We start from the raw sequence: 20059 nt of genomic DNA on the forward strand, positions 1-20059 counted from the left end.
GTGAGTGGGAGTAACATAGCGGTGACATAGTCCTCGGCGGGGAACACTCCCTGCTACTGTACTCCGCCTGCAGGACTGGGGGGGGAGAAAGATCACATGGCTTCCTGTACACCGTAATAATGTACCCTTATATACATGATGAGGAGGAGGAGGGGTCAGTGTCCTGATGTCTGTGTATTAGGAGGAGGAGGGGTCAGTGTCCTGATGTCTGTGTATTAGGAGGAGGGGTCAGTGTCCTGATGTCTGTGTATTAGGAGGAGGAGGGGTCAGTGTCCTGATGTCTGTGTATGAGGAGGAGGAGGAGGAGGGGTCAGTGTCCTGATGTCTGTGTATTAGGAGGAGGGGTCAGTGTCCTGATGTCTGTGTATTAGGAGGAGGAGGGGTCAGTGTCCTGATGTCTGTGTATTAGGAGGAGGAGGGGTCAGTGTCCTGATGTCTGTGTATTAGGAGGAGGAGGGGTCAGTGTCCTGATGTCTGTGTAAGAGGAGGAGGAGGGGTCAGTGTCCTGATGTCTGTGTATTAGGAGGAGGAGGAGGGGTCAGTGTTCTGATGTCTGTGTATTAGGAGGAGGAGGGGTCAGTGTCCTGATGTCTGTGTATTAGGAGGAGGAGGAGGAGGAGGGGTCAGTGTTCTGATGTCTGTGTATTAGGAGGAGGATGGGTCAGTGTCCTGATGTCTGTGTATTAGGAGGAGGGGTCAGTGTCCTGATGTCTGTGTATTAGGAGGAGGAGGAGGGGTCAGTGTCCTGATGTCTGTGCATTAGGAGGAGGAGGGGTCAGTGTCCTGATGTTTGTGTATTAGGAGGAGGAGGAGGGGTCAGTGTCCTGATGTCTGTGTATTAGGAGGAGGAGGGGTCAGTGACCTGATGTCTGTGTATTAGGAGGAGGAGGAGGGGTCAGTGTCCTGATGTCTGTGTATTAGAAGGAGGAGGGGTCAGTGTACTGATGTCTGTGTATTAGGAGGAGGGGTCAGTGACCTGATGTCTGTGTATTAGGAGGAGGAGGAGGGGTCAGTGTCCTGATGTCTGTGTATTAGGAGGAGGAGGGGTCAGTGTCCTGATGTCTGTGTATTAGGAGGAGGGGTCAGTGACCTGATGTCTGTGTATTAGGAGGAGGAGGAGGGGTCAGTGTCCTGATGTCTGTGTATTAGAAGGAGGAGGGGTCAGTGTACTGATGTCTGTCTATTAGGAGGAGGAGGAGGAGGAGGGGTCAGTGTCCTGATGTCTGTGTATTAGGAGGAGGAGGGGTCAGTGTCCTGATATCTGTGTATTAGGAGGAGGAGGAGGAGGAGGGGTCAGTGTCCTGATGTCTGTGTATTAGGAGGAGGAGGAGGAGGGGTCAGTGTCCTGATGTCTGTGTATTAGGAGGAGGAGGAGGGGTCAGTGTCCTGATGTCTGTGTATTAGGAGGAGGAGGAGGGGTCAGTGTCCTGATGTCTGTGTATTAGGAGGAGGAGGAGGGGTCAGTGTCCTGATGTCTGTGTATTAGGAGGAGGAGGAGGGGTCAGTGTCCTGATGTCTGTGTATTAGGAGGAGGAGGAGGGGTCAGTGTCCTGATGTCTGTGTATTAGGAGGAGGAGGAGGGGTCAGTGTCCTGATGTCTGTGTATTAGGAGGAGGAGGAGGGGTCAGTGTCCTGATGTCTGTGTATTAGGAGGAGGAGGAGGGGTCAGTGTCCTGATGTCTGTGTATTAGGAGGAGGAGGAGGGGTCAGTGTCCTGATGTCTGTGTATTAGGAGGAGGAGGAGGGGTCAGTGTCCTGATGTCTGTGTATTAGGAGGAGGAGGAGAAGGGGTCAGTGTCCTGATGTCTGTGTAATGGTGTTGTTGGTAATGGTGAATATTCTGAGCAGAGACTGGTTACAAGTGGTGGCCACAAGGGTCTGTTCTGGGTCCTATTCTTTTTAATATGTTTGTAAGTGACATAGGAGAAGGTTTGGTAGGTAAGGATAGTGACATAGGAGAAGGGTTGGTAGGTAAGGATAGTGATATAGGAGAAGGTTTGGTAGGTAAAGTTTGTCTGTTTGCTGATGACACAAAAGTGTGCAATAGGGTTGATATTCCTGGAGGTGTCAGTAATATGGAAAATGATTTAGCTTTGCTAGATAAGTGTCCAAACAGTGGAAATTGAAGTTCAACGTTTCCAAATGTAAAATAATGCACTTGGGGAGGAGGAATCCTCTATCCGAGTATTACATCGGCAGTACTGTGTTGGAAAAGACTTCAGAAGAGAAGGATTTAGGGGTAATGATTTCTGAAAGCCTTAAAATGAGTCACCAGTGCAACCAGGCGGTGGGGAAAGCAAATCATATGCTGGGGTGTATATATAATGGTATGCTGGGGTGTATAGCTAGAGGTATAACCAGTAGGAAGAGGGAGATTGTGATCCCGCTCTATAGAGCTCTAGTGAGGCCACATCTGGAATACTGTGTCCAGTTCTGGAGACCTCACCTAAAAAAGGACATTGATAAAATTGAACGGGTCCAAAGACGACCTACAAAAATGGTGGAGGGTGTGAGGCATAAACCATATCAGGAAAGACTTAAGGATTTGAATCTGTATAGTCTGGAGGAAAGAAGGGAAAGGGAGGACATGATGGAAACCTTTATATATGGTTACAGGAGGAAGAAGGGAAAGGGAGGACATGATGGAATCCTTTATATATGTTACAGGAGGAAGAAGGGAAAGGGAGGACATGATGGAAACCTTTATATATGGTTACAGGAGGAAGAAGGGAAAGGGAGGACATGATGGAAACCTTTAAGTATGTTAAGGGACTAAATGAGGTTCAAGAGGGGAGTGTTTTTAGTAAAAAAAACTGAGCTCAAGAACAAGAGGACACAGTGAGAGGTTAGTTGGGGGAAAGATCAGAAGCAATGTAAGAAAATATTATTTTACTGAAAGAGTAGTAGATACCTGGAACAAACTTCCAGCAGAGGTGGTTGGTAAATCTACAATAACAGAATTTAAACACGCCTGGGATAGACATATATCTATCCTAAGATAATAAGGAAGAAAATACTAAAAGGGCGGACTAGATGGACCCAGTGGTCTTTTTCTGCCGACAATCTTCTATGTTTCTATGTTTCTATGTATTAGGAGGAGGGGTCAGTGTCCTGATGTCTGTGTATTAGGAGGAGGAGGAGGAGGGGTCAGTGTCCTGATGTCTGTGTATTAGGAGGAGGAGGAGGGGTCAGTGTCCTGATGTCTGTGTATTAGGAGGAGGAGGGGTCAGTGTCCTGATGTCTGTGTATTAGGAGGAGGAGGAGGGGTCAGTGTCCTGATGTCTGTGTATTAGGAGGAGGAGGAGGGGTCAGTGTCCTGATGTCTGTGTATTAGGAGGAGGAGGAGGAGGGGTCAGTGTCCTGATGTCTGTGTATTAGGAGGAGGAGGAGGAGGGGTCAGTGTCCTGATGTCTGTGACAAACCTGCAGAGATGAGTGGGTACCCCCCTCCCTCCCCCCCTGCTCCCACATTCTGCAGGTTCCTCCTATTACTCAGCAGAAGACAATGGGATCTCCCCTGAGTCCCCCCTGATTTCTCGGCACAGCTGAATTAGGGCCGTCGTTGCAGCGTTTCCATGGTGATGGGTTTCTCCTTGCGACTTGTGCCTGAGTCACTTTCTTCAGGCTCTCCTGGTGTCACCTGCACATTAACCCCCTCATTGCTGACTGATGTACAACCTGTCCTATATACTGAGAGCACAGCCCCTTATATTCTGTCCTCAGGAAGACCCTCCAAGCTGTATTATAGTAGTTATATTCCTGTATATAGGAGCAGTATTATAGTAGTTATATTCCTGTATATATGGAGCAGTATTATAGTAGTATATTCCTGTATATAGGAGCAGTATTATAGTAGTTATATTCCTGTATATAGGAGGAGCAGTATTATAGTAGTTATATTCCTGTATATAGGAGCAGTATTATAGTAGTTATATTCCTGTATATAGGAGCAGTATTATAGTAGTTATATTCCTGTATATAGGAGCAGTATTATAGTAGTTATATTCCTGTATATAGGAGCAGTATTATAGTAGTTATATTCCTGTATATAGGAGCAGTATTATAGTAGTTATATCCCTGTATATAGGAGCAGTATTATAGTAGTTATATCCCTGTATATAGGAGCAGTATTATAGTAGTATATTCCTGTACATAGGAGCAGTATTATAGTAGTTATATTCCTGTATATAGGAGCAGTATTATAGTAGTTATATTCCTGTATATAGGAGCAGTATTATAGTAGTTATATTCCTGTATATAGGGGGCAGTATTATAGTAGTTATATCCCTGTGTATAGGAGCAGTATTATAGTAGTTATATCCCTGTATATAGGGGGCAGTATTATAGTAGTTATATCCCTGTATATAGGAGCAGTATTATAGTAGTTATATTCCTGTATATAGGAGCGGTATTATAGTAATATATCACTGTATATAGGGGGCAGTATTATAGCAGTTATATCCCTGTATGTAGGAGCAGTATTATAGTAGTTATATCCCTGTATATAGGGGGCAGTATTATAGTAGTTATATCCCTGTGTATAGGAGCAGTATTATAGTAGTTATATCCCTGTATATAGGGGGCAGTATTATAGTAGTTATATCCCTGTATATAGGAGCAGTATTATAGTAGTTATATTCCTGTATATAGGAGCGGTATTATAGTAATATATCACTGTATATAGGGGGCAGTATTATAGCAGTTATATCCCTGTATGTAGGAGCAGTATTATAGTAGTTATATCCCTGTATATAGGAGGCAGTATTATAGTAGTTATATCCCTGTGTATAGGAGCAGTATTATAGTAGTTATATGCACAAGCCAAAAAGACAGAAATGGCTGCACATCGCCCCCATGGCTGACACGAAAGCTTATTCAGCTACATTTAAAACCAACATCAGAAGTTAGTATATAATTTGGCCAAACCATATTGCCTCATGTACCACGTGCAGGTCTTCTGATACACATGAGTCCCTAACCAAAAAACATCACTGTGCCGGTCAGCGACCACAATCCCCGCAAAACGTGCGCAAGCAGAGAAGGGGGCCACGGAATGGCCCTGCAACCCCATTGTCACAGGACCAGACCCTAAAGGGCCCCCCCAAACCCCGCAGGCGCCACCGGCGGAAAAAGTGGACGCCAAGCAACACAAGTGTGAACAAGCTCTTACCTCTCTCCATTCCTCTGCAGGTAGAATGGGAGAATACTAGGAGATCCTCCCCTTATGTACACAGGTGCTTCCTGCTAATTTGGATCACATGGGTCTTACAAAGCACGAATGCTAGCCACAATGAAAAAAGGGACAGAACACATAAAATATGCACAAGCCAAAAAGACAGAAATGGCTGCACATCGCACCCATGGCTGACACGAAAGCTTATTCAGCTACATTTAAAACCAACATCAGAAGTTAGTATATAATTTGGCCAAACCATATTGCCTCATGTACCACGTGCAGGTCTTCTGATACACATGAGTCCCTAACCAAAAAACATCGCTGTGCCGGTCAGCGACCACAATCCCTTGTGCATATTTTATGTATTCTGTCCCTTTTTTCATTGTGGCTAGCACTCGTGCTGTGTAAGACCCATGTGATCCAAATTAGCAGGAAGCACCTGTGTACATAAGGGGAGGATCTCCTAGTATTCTCCCATTCTACCTGCAGAGGAATGGAGAGAGGTAAGAGCTTGTTCACACTTGTGTTGCTTGGCGTCCACTTTTTCCGCCGGTGGCGCCTGCGGGGTTCGGGGGGGCCCTTTTGGGTTCTAGTCATGTGACCATGGGGTTGCAGGGCCATTCCGTGGCCCCCCTTCTCTGCTTGCGCACGCTTTGCGGGGATTGTGGTCGCTGACCGGCACAGTGATGTTTTTTGGTTAGGGACTCATGTGTATCAGAAGACCTGCACGTGGTACATGAGGCAATATGGTTTGGCCAAATTATATACTAACTTCTGATGTTGGTTTTAAATGTAGCTGAATAGGCTTTCGTGTCAGCCATGGGTGCGATGTGCAGCCATTTCTGTCTTTTTGGCTTGTGCATATTATAGTAGTTATATCCCTGTATATAGGAGCAGTATTATAGTAGTATATTCCTGTATATATGAGCAGTATTATAGTAGTTATGCACGAACTGGAGAGGATGGAACCGCTGCACATCCCATCTATTGGTGCATTCACACCTACAGGATCTGCAGCTGATTTTCTGCAGCAGATTTCATTTAAATAACTGAACTTAGCATCAGATCTGCTGCAGATCCTGTAGGTGTGAACGCACCCTATGGCTGATACTAATGCCGCTAGGCCTATATTAAAAATCAACACCAGAGTGTCTGTATATGAATTGATCAAGCCATATTGCCCCGTGTACCACCGCGCAGGTCCTCTGGTCCACACGGGTCCCTACGCTAACTCCACACCGTGTCGGTCAGCGACCGCCAACCCCGCAAAGCGTGCACGTGCAGGGAAGGGAGGCCATGGAACGGCCCTGCAACCCCAATGTCACAGGACCAGACCCAAAAAGCCTCACCAAAACCCAGCCAGCACCACCGGCGGGGAAGGCTGCCCCCAAACGACACAAGTATGGATATGGTATTACACTTACCATTGCTGCTCTCACAGAATGGGAAAAACATAGGGTCCAGACATGTGAGCACAGGCATCTCCTGCTAATTTTGGTCATGTGGGTCTTATAAAGGAGTGCTAGCTGTTATAGTAGTTATATTCCTGTATATAGGAGGCAGTATTATAGTAGTATATCCCTGTATATAGGGGCAGTATTATAGTAATATATTCTTGTATATAGGGAGCAGTATTATAGTAGTATATCCCTGTATATAGGGGGCAGTATTATAGTAGTTATATTCCTGTATATAGGGGCAGTATTATAGTAGTTATATCCCTGTATATAGGAGCAGTATTATAGTAGTTATATTCCTGTATATAGGAGCGGTATTATAGTAATATATCACTGTATATAGGGGGCAGTATTATAGCAGTTATATCCCTGTATGTAGGAGCAGTATTATAGTAGTTATATCCCTGTATATAGGGGGCAGTATTATAGTAGTTATATCCCTGTGTATAGGAGCAGTATTATAGTAGTTATATGCACAAGCTTTAGCTGCAGTTAACCCCTGCCTTACCGCAGGGCTGCGGTCAGGCAGGGGTTAACATTTTTTGGTGTATAAGGCGAACCCCTTAAAAGTCAGGGCTTGTCTCATACGCTCAGTCGCCTTATACGGTATGTATGTGTAGGTACAGGGCGGTATTATAGCAGTGTTTTCCTTCTCTATATGTAGGTCATTCTCTTGCTGATGACATAGAGGAGAACATGCCATGGTGAGGCATGATGGGAGTGACATTCAGCACATGTATTAATCATTGTGTAATGGCATTATGTTCCCTGCAGCCTTTGAAGCAATATCATTGTGAGGTTACCCTTTAAGGGCTGGCGACATTGGGGAGACGTGAGAGGCATTACAATCCCCATCCTTTCTATGAATGAAGGCGGCGGGGGTTAGGAGTCAGGTACTGTGTGATGTACAGTATATACGGCAGCTCGGGAGATGGCACACGTGGCTGGCAGCAGCGTGGCATGACCAGTCACCGCTCAGTTAGCAGCCCCAGTGACACGGTGACCTCCGCCGATGTACGAGTCACCAGATTCCCGGTTGCTGTGGTAACTAGAATGTGCTGTCATCCCGAGCGCTTAATCTTCCCTTTAATCCACCATCTGTTACTTCCTGGTGGACGCGTGAACACCCCAATCTTTCTTAAAGGGGATGTTCACCCCCACCGGGCATCTCTACTGTAGTCACCAAGCATATATACGATCAACCTTTGAAACACTACAACTCCCAGCATGCCCTGACAGCCGAAGGCTGTCAGGGCATGCTGGGAGTTGTAGTGTTGCAACACCTAACACATAACAAATCACCACAGCACCACAACTCCCAGCAGATAGAGAAAGACACTATGGCCGCTATCTAGTATAATAAGGACGCCATCTTTATTCCAATATAAAGTGCATTGGTTACAGGTTGTAGATGGGACGAGGGGGGGATTCACACTGCGAGGAGGGGGTCCGGGAGACACAGAGGCGACAGCACTAAGCAGTGACACATACACATATATATATATATATATATATATCCATCCTATGTCATAGAAAAATATATTGTCTGTACATCTTTAGCTATATCCCAGTCTCTGTATTCCCGCTGAGATCTTCTGTGCTTACCGGAAAACGTGCCGGTGATATACGGTGGAACGTATCGGGTGCATCACCTAGGGTTATAGGGACTATACATTAAAGCTGGATCAGCAGTTGATTTGCAAGGCCTAGGCATCAGCAATAGATTGAACTAGCCTGGCTATACGGGTTTATGCCTTAGCGTATCGGTGATAGATTAGTATGTCCTGGGTGTAGGTCATAGATTTATGGGCTGTATCGGCAGTAGATTAGTATATCCTAAGTGTGTGTAGAACAGAGATGAGGGCTGTATAGGTAATTGATTAGTATATCCTAGACGAGTGCTGTATCAGCAGTAGATTAGCATGGTTTGGGTGTAGAGGCTGTATCAGCAGTAGATTTATAAGGTCTGGGTCTGTCACAGCTGTATCAGCAGTAGATTAGTATGGCCTGGGTCTGTTAAGGCTGTATCAGCAGTCGATTAGTATGGTCTGTGTGTAGAGGCTGTATCAGCAGTAGATTCATAAGGTCTGGGCCTATCACGGCAGTATCTGCAGTAGATTCATAAGGTCTGGGCCTGTCACGGCTGTATCTGCAGTAGATTAGTATGGTCTGAGTGTATAGAGGCTGTATCTGCAGTAGATAAGTATAGTCTGGGTGTATAGAGGCTGTATCTGCAGTAGATTAGTATGGTCTGGGTGTATAGAGGCTGTATCTGCAGTAGATAAGTATAGTCTGGGTGTATAGAGGCTGTATCTGCAGTAGATTAGTATGGTCTGGGTGTATAGAGGCTGTATCTGCAGTAGATAAGTATAGTTTGGGTGTATAGAGGCTGTATCTACAGTAGATTAGTATGGTCTGGGTATATAGAGGCTGTATCTGCAGCAGATTAGTATGGTCTGGGTGTATAGAGGCTGTATCTGCAGTAGATAAGTATAGTCTGGGTGTATAGAGGCTGTATCTGCAGCAGATTAGTATGGTCTGAGTGTATAGAGGCTGTATCTGCAGTAGATTAGTATAGTCTGGGTGTAGATTCTGTAGCTGCAGTAGATAAGTATAGTCTGGGTGTATAGAGGCTGTATATGCAGCAGATTAGTATGGTCTGAGTGTATAGAGGCTGTATCTGCAGTAGATAAGTATAGTCTGGGTGTATAGAGGCTGTATCTGCAGTAGATTAGTATAGTCTGGGTGTAGATTCTGTATCTGCAGTAGATAAGTATAGTTTGGGTGTATAGAGGCTGTATATGCAGCAGATTAGTATGGTCTGAGTGTATAGAGGCTGTATCTGCAGTAGATAAGTATAGTCTGGGTGTATAGAGGCTGTATCTGCAGTAGATTAGTATAGTCTGGGTGTAGATTCTGTATCTGCAGTAGATAAGTATAGTTTGGGTGTATAGAGGCTGTATCTGCAGTAGATTAGTATGGTTTGGGTGTATAGAGGCTGTATCTGCAGTAGATTAGTATGGTCTGGGTGTATAGAGGCTGTATCTGCAGTAGATTAGTATGGTCTGGGTGTATAGAGGCTGTATCTGCAGTAGATTAGTATGGTCTGGGTGTATAGAGGCTGTATCTGCAGCAGATTAGTATAGTCTGGGTGTATAGAGGCTGTATCTGCAGTAGATTAGTATGTTATGTTTGTGTAAAGGCTTTATCTGCTGTAGATAGTGTGTTCTGGGTGTATACAGCTGTATCTGCGGTAGATTAGTATGGCCTGGGTAGTGGGGTCTGTATGGGCTATAAATTAGTATGCCCTGGGTAGTGGGGTCTGTATGGGCTATAAATTAGTATGGCCTGGGTAGTGGGGTCTGTATGGGCTATAAATTAGTATGGCCTGGGTAGTGGGGTCTGTATGGGCTATAAATTAGTATGGCCTGGGTAGTGGGGTCTGTATGGGCTATAAATTAGTATGCCCTGGGTAGTGGGGTCTGTATGGGCTATAAATTAGTATGGCCTGGGTAGTGGGGTCTGTATGGGCTATAAATTAGTATGGCCTGGGTAGTGGGGTCTGTATGGGCTATAAATTAGTATGGCCTGGGTAGTGGGGTCTGTATGGGCAGTAGATTAGTATGGCCTGGGTAGTGGGGTCTGTATGGGCAGTAGATTAGTATGGCCTGGGTAGTGGGGTCTGTATGGGCAGTAGATTAGTATGGCCTGGTTAGTGGGGTCTGTATGGGCAGTAGATTAGTATGGCCTGGTTAGTGGGGTCTGTATGGGCAATAGATTAGTATGGCCTGGGTAGTGGGATTTGTATGGGTAATAGATTACTATGGCCTGGTTTGTAGGTTCTTAATGGGCAGTAGATTAGTATGGCCTGGGTATTAGGATCTGTATGGCCAATAGATTACTATGGCCTGGGGAGTAGGATCTGTATGGGCAATAGATTACTTTGGCCTGGTTAGTGGGGTCTGCATGGGCAATAGATTAGTATGGCCTGGGTAGTGGGTTCTATGTGGGCAGTAGATTACTATGGCCTGGGTAGTGGGTTCTATGTGGGCAGTAGATTACTATGGCCTTGGTAGTGGGTTCTATGTGGGCAGTAGATTACTATGGACTTGGTGGTCGGTTCTATGTGGGCAGTAGATTACTATGGCCTTGGTAGTGGGTTCTATGTGGGCAGTAGATTACTATGGCCTTGGTAGTGGGTTCTATGTGGGCAGTAGATTACTATGGCCTTGGTAGTGGGTTCTATGTGGGCAGTAGATTACTATGGCCTTGGTAGTGGGTTCTGTGTGGGCAGTAGATTACTATGGCCTGGGTAGTGGGTTCTATGTGGGCAGTAGATTACTGTTGGCTGGGTAGTGGGTTCTATGTGGGCAGTAGATTACTATGGCCTTGGTAGTGGGTTCTATGTGGGCAGTAGATTACTATGGACTTGGTGGACGGTTCTATGTGGGCAGTAGATTACTATGGACTTGGGGGTCGGTTCTATGTGGGCAGTAGATTACTATGGCCTGGGTAGTGGGTTCTATGTGGCCAGTAGATAACTATGGCCTTGGTAGTGGGTTCTATGTGGGCAGTAGATTACTATGGACTTGGTGGTCGGTTCTATGTGGGCAGTAGATTACTATGGCCTGGGTAGTGGGTTCTATGTGGGCAGTAGATTACTATGGCCTGGGTAGTGGGTTCTATGTGGGCAGTAGATTACTATGGCCTGGGTAGTGGGTTCTATGTGGGCAGTAGATTACTATGGCCTTGGTAGTGGGTTCTATGTGGGCAGTAGATTACTATGGCCTTGGTAGTGGGTTCTATGTGGGCAGTAGATTACTATGGCCTGGGTAGTGGGTACTATGTGGGCAGTAGATTACTATGGCCTTGGTAGTGGGTTCTATGTGGGCAGTAGATTACTATGGCCTGGGTAGTGGGTTCTATGTGGGCAGTAGATTAGTAAATTCATACAATTTGCCTACATTTTGACTAGACGCAATTACTCTATTAGTATATCAGATATAACACGGCAGCCCCTCAGTCTTCGGCCTCGGGGAACGTTGTGCTTTTACATTTTCATTGTGAATGTGACCTCCGGCACCAGCAGCCATGTTTGCACTACAGTCCCCATCATGCTTTGCATCCATATCAGCAGTGCATTCTGGGAGTTGGAGAACAGCTGCAGAGGTTTTCCTCCTCCTCCTCTTTTCCGCCGTCTCCAGCTGCTTCAAGCTGTGTTGCTATTGGTAACTAAGTGCATTTCTTTACCGACATATGGAAAGGAGGCATTTACAAATGACTCGGATAGGGGAGTGCGGCTTATGGGTCCCCGCGGCCCCGGACTCCAGGATCCGTAATTAGCTTATTATGAATCAACCTTCACCCCTCGTCTGTACAGAAGTCTTTGGAAACTCTCCGCCAAATCCATACAAGAAGAAAATGCCATATTTATTGCCGCTTCTTTGTCTGGAGGGGGCGAAAATTGTGCCAGAAAAATATATTGTCTCTGTGTTGCAATCCTGTACGAGATCAGTCACGAGACTGAGGGTTCCGGTGGCCGCTTCCGACCTCGGTCTTAGATCAGACTCGCACAGGCGTCCTGAGACTCCCTGGTGACCACTGCGTCAGTAAGACTCCGTAAGGGATAAGTTTTTATTGTTTTTTTCCCCTTCCGTATATCGGGGTCCTGTAAGTCCATATGGTCTCTGCAGATCGGGCGATCCTGTATCTTGTGGGGGGTGATGATTTGATATCTGGAGTTGTTCCATGGCTAAATTCTATAGATTGACACCCTAGAAGGGCTGTGGATGATTCCATTTTTCTAGGGTGCCTTAAACCCCCCCTAACCCCAGTCCTAAAATGGGTAATTTGTAGCTTCCATGTGACACCAGCCACGTTCCTCACGCCACCGACGAGATCTGCCTCTGCTCCTCCTGTTCCCCTTCCGTGTCGCCCATAAGGGGCTGACGTTTCTTCAGCTCTCTGTGATACTTTGCCATTAGGGAGGCGTAGATACACCCGTAAGCCGCCGCGACCACCATCATGATGCAGACCACGCCGCAAACAACTCCAGCAATGATCACAGTGCCAATAGCCCGCCGGACGCTAGCAGGGCGGTACCTCTGCCTTTGAGGACAGTCTGGGCTGGGTTCTGGCTCCGCTTGGGCGGGGCTTGTTTTACTGCAGGGTGGAGCCAGCTTGTCCCCAGGCCCTGAACTGTTCTCATCCTCTAGCTGTGAGCAGTAGCTGAACATCTCCACCGGGACCATGCGGATGTCCCTCCCCCGCAGCTCCTTTGGGAGGGTGCACTGCAGCTCGTCAATCTTCCCCCCTGTAAGGAGAGAACATATGGAGCATTATGGGGCCGTCACGAATAGGTGAAGTAGAGATGAAGCGGGGAGAACCCTGTCATAGAATACTGGAGGATAACACGTAGTGTAGGTGTTATAGGAGAGCGGAGGCACAAGTCCCCTGAAGAGGCTTACTGCACCATGTGATGTCAAAGAAGAGGGGCCCCCGCCCATCATACGGTATACAGGATACTCTGTATCTATGTGCATTCCCAATGGACTACTACCACCACCCGGCTACAATCACCCCTGGACCTCCTCTCCTCTAGCACATTTCTTAAATTGGTACTGTCACTTTAAAAAGAAAAAAACTCTTTACATGTGAAAAATTTTGATCAGTTAGGGTCCTATAAGGCGAAGCCATTTTTCTTTTTTTTCAAATAACGATACACAACTGCAAACTAGTGTGTTACGATTGTTCGTATGCTCTATACTGATCCTAGCGAATGAACCTTGTGTACATACACTGAAAGATGTGCCAACGATTTAAGGAGTAGTCCGGTGTCAGCCTGGACATAGCAACTACCTGCCCGGCTCCAGCGCTGGGGTCCGCTCTCCTCCGCTCCAGTTTCCGGTCCACCGGCGGCTTCCTGGTCTGAGCGGGGGGGCCCAGGTCGTGATGTGTTAGGTTGGCTCAGACCAGAAAGCGGACGGTGGAATGAGAACTGGAGCGGAGGAGGGTGGACCCAAGCACTGGAGCCGGGGGGTTACTGGTTATGTTCAGCCACCTCCTCCCCCGCTCTTTTGGAAAAAAAAAAAAAAGGCCGACACTAGACTACTCCTTTAACGACTATTTTATGGTCAGCTGAAAGATGCGATCATCGACACATGAACAGATTTGGATATCGTTAGTTGTTTGATCGTTGCCTGAGTACACACGGGACGTTTACATTTGAACGATATAATAATTTTTTTCAGGATAATCTTTCTGTGTTGTAGGCTTCTTAGATTCTAATGTAAGGGATGAATCTATAGATCGGCTGATAATGAAGACAACGATCAGCTGAAGAGACGATTATCAGCTGATCGTTTGTCTTTTAACATGTATAAAAATAATCGACCACAGGCCGCACATCACTACGTGTAAAAGTAATGCACAGACAAGTGATGATGCTTGAGTAAAAAAAAACTAAAAATATAATACTTACCTGTCCAGGCTCCCCGCTGTTCTGCTGCCTTGTTCCTTTGTTCTCCGCTCATTGCAGCTCATCCAAACCCATTGCTAAAGTGACAGGCAGCTCAGCCAATCGCTGGCTACAGCCTTGTCCTGTCTCTTCAGAGATCAGAAGGCCATGAGGCGGCTGCGATGAGCAGGGAACACAGGAACAAGGCTGGAGGACACAGAGGTAGCCTGTACTGGTAAGTACGTCTTTATTATTTTTCACCAAAGCAAGGGCTACATGGACATCGCCAACGATAGAGATTTGTATGGAGCCTTATGATGGCACCTATGTATGGCTGTGCCATACCTATGAGCAGGAGCCCTCTAGCTACTAACTCCCACAGAATGGTTATGGGTCCCAGTACAAATCTAACCAATATCACCATGTTGGTTATAACTATAACAAAGAGTCCAAAGCCAAGAATCCATCCCACCCTGGATCTAGAGGTGACCCCACTATGAATGACTATGGAGCTTACCCCTATAGGAGAACCACTCCATCCAGTGCTTGAAGTCTCGCAGGTTGCAGTCGCACTCCCAGGGGTTGTCACCCAGCTGAATGTTCTCCAGGCTACTGAGCGGCTCGAAGGTCAGCCTCTCCAGACTCTGCAGCCGGTTGGAGCGTAGAGACAACCAGTGCAGGGTGGGGAGGTCATCGAATAGTCCCGAGGGCAACAAGGACAAGAAATTCAGGGAGAGGTCGAGCCTGCGAAGCTGCGGCAGCCCCTGCAGGAGGTCCCGCTCCAGCCCCCGGATGCTGTTGTTCCGCAGGCGGATCTCCGTAAGGTTCACCAGTTCTCCGAACACCTGAGATGGCAGCTGGTCCAAGAAATTGTTGGAGAGGTCCAGGCGGTGCAAGGAGGTCAGGTTGGAGAAGGGGCCCCCGGCCAAGGAGCTGATCCGGTTGTTAAGCAGGAGGAGGATTCGGGTGTCCTGGGGGATGTCTGTGGGGACGGACGTGAGGCCTCGGCCGCTGCAGTCCACCTCCATACTGCTGCTGTTACAGGTGCAAGATGGCGGGCAGGAGAAGAGGGAGGAGGCCACACACAGAGACAGCGAGCAGACCAGCACTGGAAAAGATACAAGGATGCGGGTTAGAATAGTTACTTTAAGGGGAACCCCGGGCAAAATCTCTTTCTTTTACATCAACTGGTTTCAGAAACTTATATAGATATATAATTTACTTCTATATTAAAATCTCCAGTCTCCCAGTACTTATCAGCTGCTGTATGTCCTGCAGGAAGTGGTGTATTCTCTCCAGTGTGACACAGTGCTCTCTGCTGCCACCTCTGTCCATGTCAGGAACTGTCCAGAGCAGCAGCAAATCCCTATAGAAAACCTCTCCTGCTCTGTACAGTTCCTGACATGGACAGAGGTGGCAGCAGAGAGCACTGTGTCAGACTGGAAAGAATACATCACCTGGAGTACCACTTTAAGGGTGCCTTCACACCTACCGTATCGCAGCAGAAAATCCGTGAGTGAATGAGTGAACACCGCATCAAATACGCACTGTCAAATCCGTTGCAGATTTTCTGCTGCGATACGGTAGGTGTGAAGCTAACCTAAAGGAATTCCAACTTTACTTAAAGGGAGGCTCCAGCGGTTGCAAAATGGCAACTCCGTCTATGCATGATGGGGGTTGTTGTTTACAACAGCTGGAGGACCACAGGTTAGGAAACATTGGTCCAATAAGTGACATGAGATCTGGTTGGGGACCATCTTGGCTGGGGCCCCCCATAGAAGCCTTTTATAGTACATATGCCCATATGGTATACATGGTACAGGGTCCCCCAGGTTAGACGGCAGGTTCCTATATCCTGGTATAAGCCCCAGGCACTGGACAGAGAAGACCCCACAGTGTAGTGGGGGTCTCAGTTTTTAATGAAGACCCCCAACCAGCAGCCCCTCATCCCCCACATTACAATAACCCAGGATAATACATGTATTTGTGGTGAGGGGGTCAATGAGCCGTGTCAGTGTACTGCGCCCCCCGCCGCCCCTCCGTCCCGCTCCCTCATGTTCCCATTTAATAGAACTTTCCGGTTGGCTGAAGATCAGGAGAGCGGGAGCCCCCCCAGTACACCGCCCATCACTCCTCCACACTCCCCATGTGTCAGGCTGTAGGATTCTATCCGGGCATCGGCAGGAGTTCCCCTTTAATGCTCCCCGGGATGATGGCGTCTGGCCCACATGACACGGTGCACAGCGGGGACATTAATAATGAATCTGAGATGGAAAAGAGAAGCGCATTGTTCACCCGGGCCGGAGCTGCGTCTCCTGTAACAGAGACTTGTGCTGAGCGAGCGTCGTCCCCGGGGGCCGTGTCCCCCCCTGAAATCCACCCCGTCCAACATGATTAATATTTACTGAGATCTGTCACTGCCGCAACGTCTCTTGTATACAACAAACCGGAGGAAGGAAGATATTCATCCCCTGATACTTCCCATCCACCCCGGCGATTCCATCACATCTATAGACATCAGTCACATCCTGTATTATACCCCAGAGCTGCACTCACTATTCTGCTGGTGGGGTCACTGTGTACATACATTGCATTACTGATCCTGAGTTACATCTTGTATTATACTGCAGAGCTGCACTCACTATTCTGCTCATCTTTGATGTATAGAGTAGTAAGTGAAGCTTTGTGGCCCTCGGAGCAGCCTGCGGGGCATTGTCTGGATGAAGAACGTCCCTCAGGCTATATGTAAGGACGTTTTCCGTCCCTTTGTCTTGGCCTGCGGGAAGACGCTGACACTACAAGGAGTTGGGAAGGTGACAGATAATGGAGGAAATCTCCGCACTGATCGATAGAGGACGGCGGTCAGAGGAGGATGCGGCACAGGATATGGCTTGTAGCCAGGGGGATGGGCGTCTCGCTCATTCTATAGATTTATCAGTAACCTTCGACCCTCCAGCTGTTGCAAAACTACAACTCCCATCATGCCAGGACAGCCTTCGGCTGTCCAGGCATGATGGGAATTGTAGTTTTGCACCTCTGCTTTATGGCGCTGTAGTTCCCAGAAGGCCCTCTAGGTGGCGGCCATGAGCAGGGCTTTTAATTTTCGCTGCCAATCTTCTTATTTAACTTCAAAGTGGCAGCAGAAGTGAAGGGAGACGTATGAATGTTTCATTAGATAAATGATTAGCGGCTTCTCCGCTGCCGCGGCGAAGCTTCTTCTCCTCCGGGCGACAGATAAATGCATGAGACTGAGGGGAGACGGATGAGGCGCCCCCTCCGTGTAACCCCTTCCCTGCTGGAGCGCCAATCCCGCCTCCCAGCCCCCCCGTATCTCGCTATATTCCAGCCCTCTGTGGCCTTGAACACCAGGCAGCGCCGGAGTTAAGAAATAAGTGTGAAAAATCCCTCTATTTCTGTACATTACTATTTATACGCTGTAGGTGGCCTCGTGATCGCGGCTGGGGCCTCTGGGTATATAGCGTTGCTGCTGCCGCTACTGTAACAAACATGCAAGCTATGAGGATCCCCCAACAGGGTGGCCATACCCCACAAACCCCCGGCCATTCATGACCCAAGCTTTGTATCCAAACTATTAGGTCTTCAGTTTTTCCCCAATTGGATCTCTTCCCAGGGGGCGCTGTTGCATTAGAGTCAATAGAATCATAATGATATGCTGCCAGCAGTGGTGAAAACTGGTACTGCAGGTCGGGAATTTTTTGCAAGAAATATAGGATGATTATTCTTTTTCTCCAGCAAATCAGGGGTTTTAGAGAGATAGAGAAGCATGGCTGCTTTCTTCCAGAAAAAGCATCAAATGCTGGCAAAGGTCCTCTCCATTGAGAGCTGCAGTACCATGAACCACCTCCTGGATGAAGGTGGCGCTGTTTTAGGAAGAGAGCGGCCATGTTTTTATGTCTCTAGATAATGCATGTAAGTTCTGGATGCAAATGACCCTCAGTCTTTAGGGTAAAGCCATAATCAATGCCTCCAGCTCAGCAGCGCCCTCTACTGATAGTATATAACCCATCTCATTCTGCACGAGGAGCTCATAGGGATGGGTAACCTGAAACTACAATTCCCATCATGCTTGGCTGTTAAGGCATGATGGGCATTGTTGTTGTGCAGGCTCCCTACACTGCAGCTCCGCTTGTTCTGATTGGCTCCCTTGTATTTGCACAAGCTCAGCCTCCAGTCAGTGTATAGAGAGCTGCTGTATATTGCAGGTGTCTCTATCTGTATTTAATTTCTCCATAGGTCACATGACTTTCTCGTTAACCCTCGAGGGATCTGCCTCACCTGACTTGTCACACTGGAAGGGCAAGATTCTATTGTTTTTAGCTGCGTGTATAATAGGGGCGGCCATTGTTGTTTCTGTAGCACAGTTGTCCTGGTGAAAGGTCTAAGCGTCACAGCTGAGGGTCTGTTACAGTTGTATCCAGTCTGTATAAGGGACTGGACTCTGGACTGATACACTGTGCCGGACCCTCAGCGCAGGATACAGATGAGTGCACAGACTGGATGCAGTATAAGTAGGGGTCAGGTTTCCATTCACTGACAGGAACTCTACAGAACATTACCCATCATGCACTCCTGTAGAGAGGCCACTGAGTCCCCCCCCAGCCCCTATCATACATAACAATGGGACTTACATGAGGTGTGTGCCCATCTGCAGGGGGAGCGCCCCCTTGGCTCCCGCATCCTCACAGTGCTGGGGGTCTCCGCCTTTACATGGGTCAGGCTGGGCAGGGTGCTCCTGGCTGCAGGCTGGAAAGACACAAGAGACAGACGGACAGTCACATAGAGAGACACTGCGATACCACCACCTGCCGCTCCACCCTCCCCGGACACCTGCCATTCACATACACCTGACTGGCTCAGCAACAGGATCAGCTTTCTGGTATAGAATTACACTGGGACTGCGGGCTGATGATCAGCAGGTGTAGGACTACAAGTCCCAGCACGACACCTGCAGCAGGAAGCATCTTATATAGACAGACAGGGGGCTATGTATGTGTTATTACTCTAGAGCTGCACTCACTATTCTGCTGGTGGGGTCACTGTGTACATACATTACTGATCCGGAGTTACATCCTGTATTATACCCCAGAGCTGCACTCACTATTCTGCTGGTGGGGTCACTGTGTACATACATTACATTACTGATCCTAAGTTCCATCCTGTATTATACCCCAGAGCTGCACTCACTATTCTGCTGGTGGGGTCACTGTGTACATACATTACATTACTGATCCTGAGTTCCATCCTGTATTATACCCCAGAGCTGCGCTCACTATTCTGCTGCTGGAGTAGATGACATGGCAGGGCACAACATCTCAGCAGGTGTGCGGGCACAGTGTGTCTGTAGGTGTGCGGGCACAGTGTGTCTGTAGGTGTGCGGGCACAGTGTGTCTGTAGGTGTGCGGGCACAGTGTGTCTGTAGGTGTGCGGGCACAGTGTGTCTGTAGGTGTGCGGGCACTGTGTGGCGGTAGGTGTGCGGGCACTGTGTGGCGGTAGGTGTGCGGGCACTGTGTGGCGGTAGGTGTGCGGGCACTGTGTGGCAGTGGGTGTGCGGGCACAGTGTGTCTGTAGGTGTGCGGGCACTGTGTGTCTGTAGGTGTGCGGGCACAGTGTGTCTGTAGGTGTGCGGGCACAGTGTGTCTGTAGGTGTGCGGGCACAGTGTGTCTGTAGGTGTGCGGGCACTGTGTGTCTGTAGGTGTGCGGGCACTGTGTGTCTGTAGGTGTGCGGGCACAGTGTGTCTGTAGGTGTGCGGGCACAGTGTGTCTGTAGGTGTGCGGGCACTGTGTGTCTGTAGGTGTGCGGGCACAGTGTGTCTGTAGGTGTGCGGGCACAGTGTGTCTGTAGGTGTGCGGGCACTGTGTGTCTGTAGGTGTGCGGGCACAGTGTGTCTGTAGGTGTGCGGGCACAGTGTGTCTGTAGGTGTGCGGGCACAGTGTGTCTGTAGGTGTGC

General features: G+C 48.0%; 2 protein-coding genes across 6 annotated transcripts in view; one reads left to right on the forward strand and one right to left on the reverse strand.

Moving 5' to 3' along the window:
- The window catches only part of CACNA2D4 (calcium voltage-gated channel auxiliary subunit alpha2delta 4), a 118486-nt gene that overhangs the window by 41132 nt on the left and 57295 nt on the right, over nt 1–20059 (forward strand). The window lies entirely within an intron of this gene.
- Nucleotides 11424–18808, reverse strand: LRTM2 (leucine rich repeats and transmembrane domains 2). The gene is made up of 3 exons (XM_069951464.1): nt 18738–18808; nt 14606–15196; nt 11424–12945 (listed from the first exon to the last, which is right to left on the reverse strand). Exons 1-3 carry the CDS (start codon nt 18784–18786, stop codon nt 12515–12517), a joined length of 1071 nt encoding a protein of 356 aa, XP_069807565.1. The 5' UTR covers nt 18787–18808; the 3' UTR covers nt 11424–12514.

The sequence above is a fragment of the Dendropsophus ebraccatus genome, chromosome 1, assembly GCF_027789765.1.
Source record: "Dendropsophus ebraccatus isolate aDenEbr1 chromosome 1, aDenEbr1.pat, whole genome shotgun sequence".
NCBI lineage: Eukaryota > Metazoa > Chordata > Amphibia > Anura > Hylidae > Dendropsophus > Dendropsophus ebraccatus.

Bases quoted from the DNA above. Each gene is read 5' to 3' on its own strand.
- LRTM2 (XM_069951464.1), bottom strand. From the start codon at position 18,786: ATGCGGGAGCCAAGGGGGCGCTCCCCCTGCAGATGGGCACACACCTCA. The intron at 15,197-18,737 runs GTAAGTCCCATT...TATCTTTTCCAG, and splicing joins CAGATGGGCACACACCTCAT to TGCTGGTCTGCTCGCTGTCT. The intron at 12,946-14,605 runs GTAAGCTCCATA...CTCTCCTTACAG, and splicing joins GGAGTGGTTCTCCTATAGGG to GGGGGAAGATTGACGAGCTG.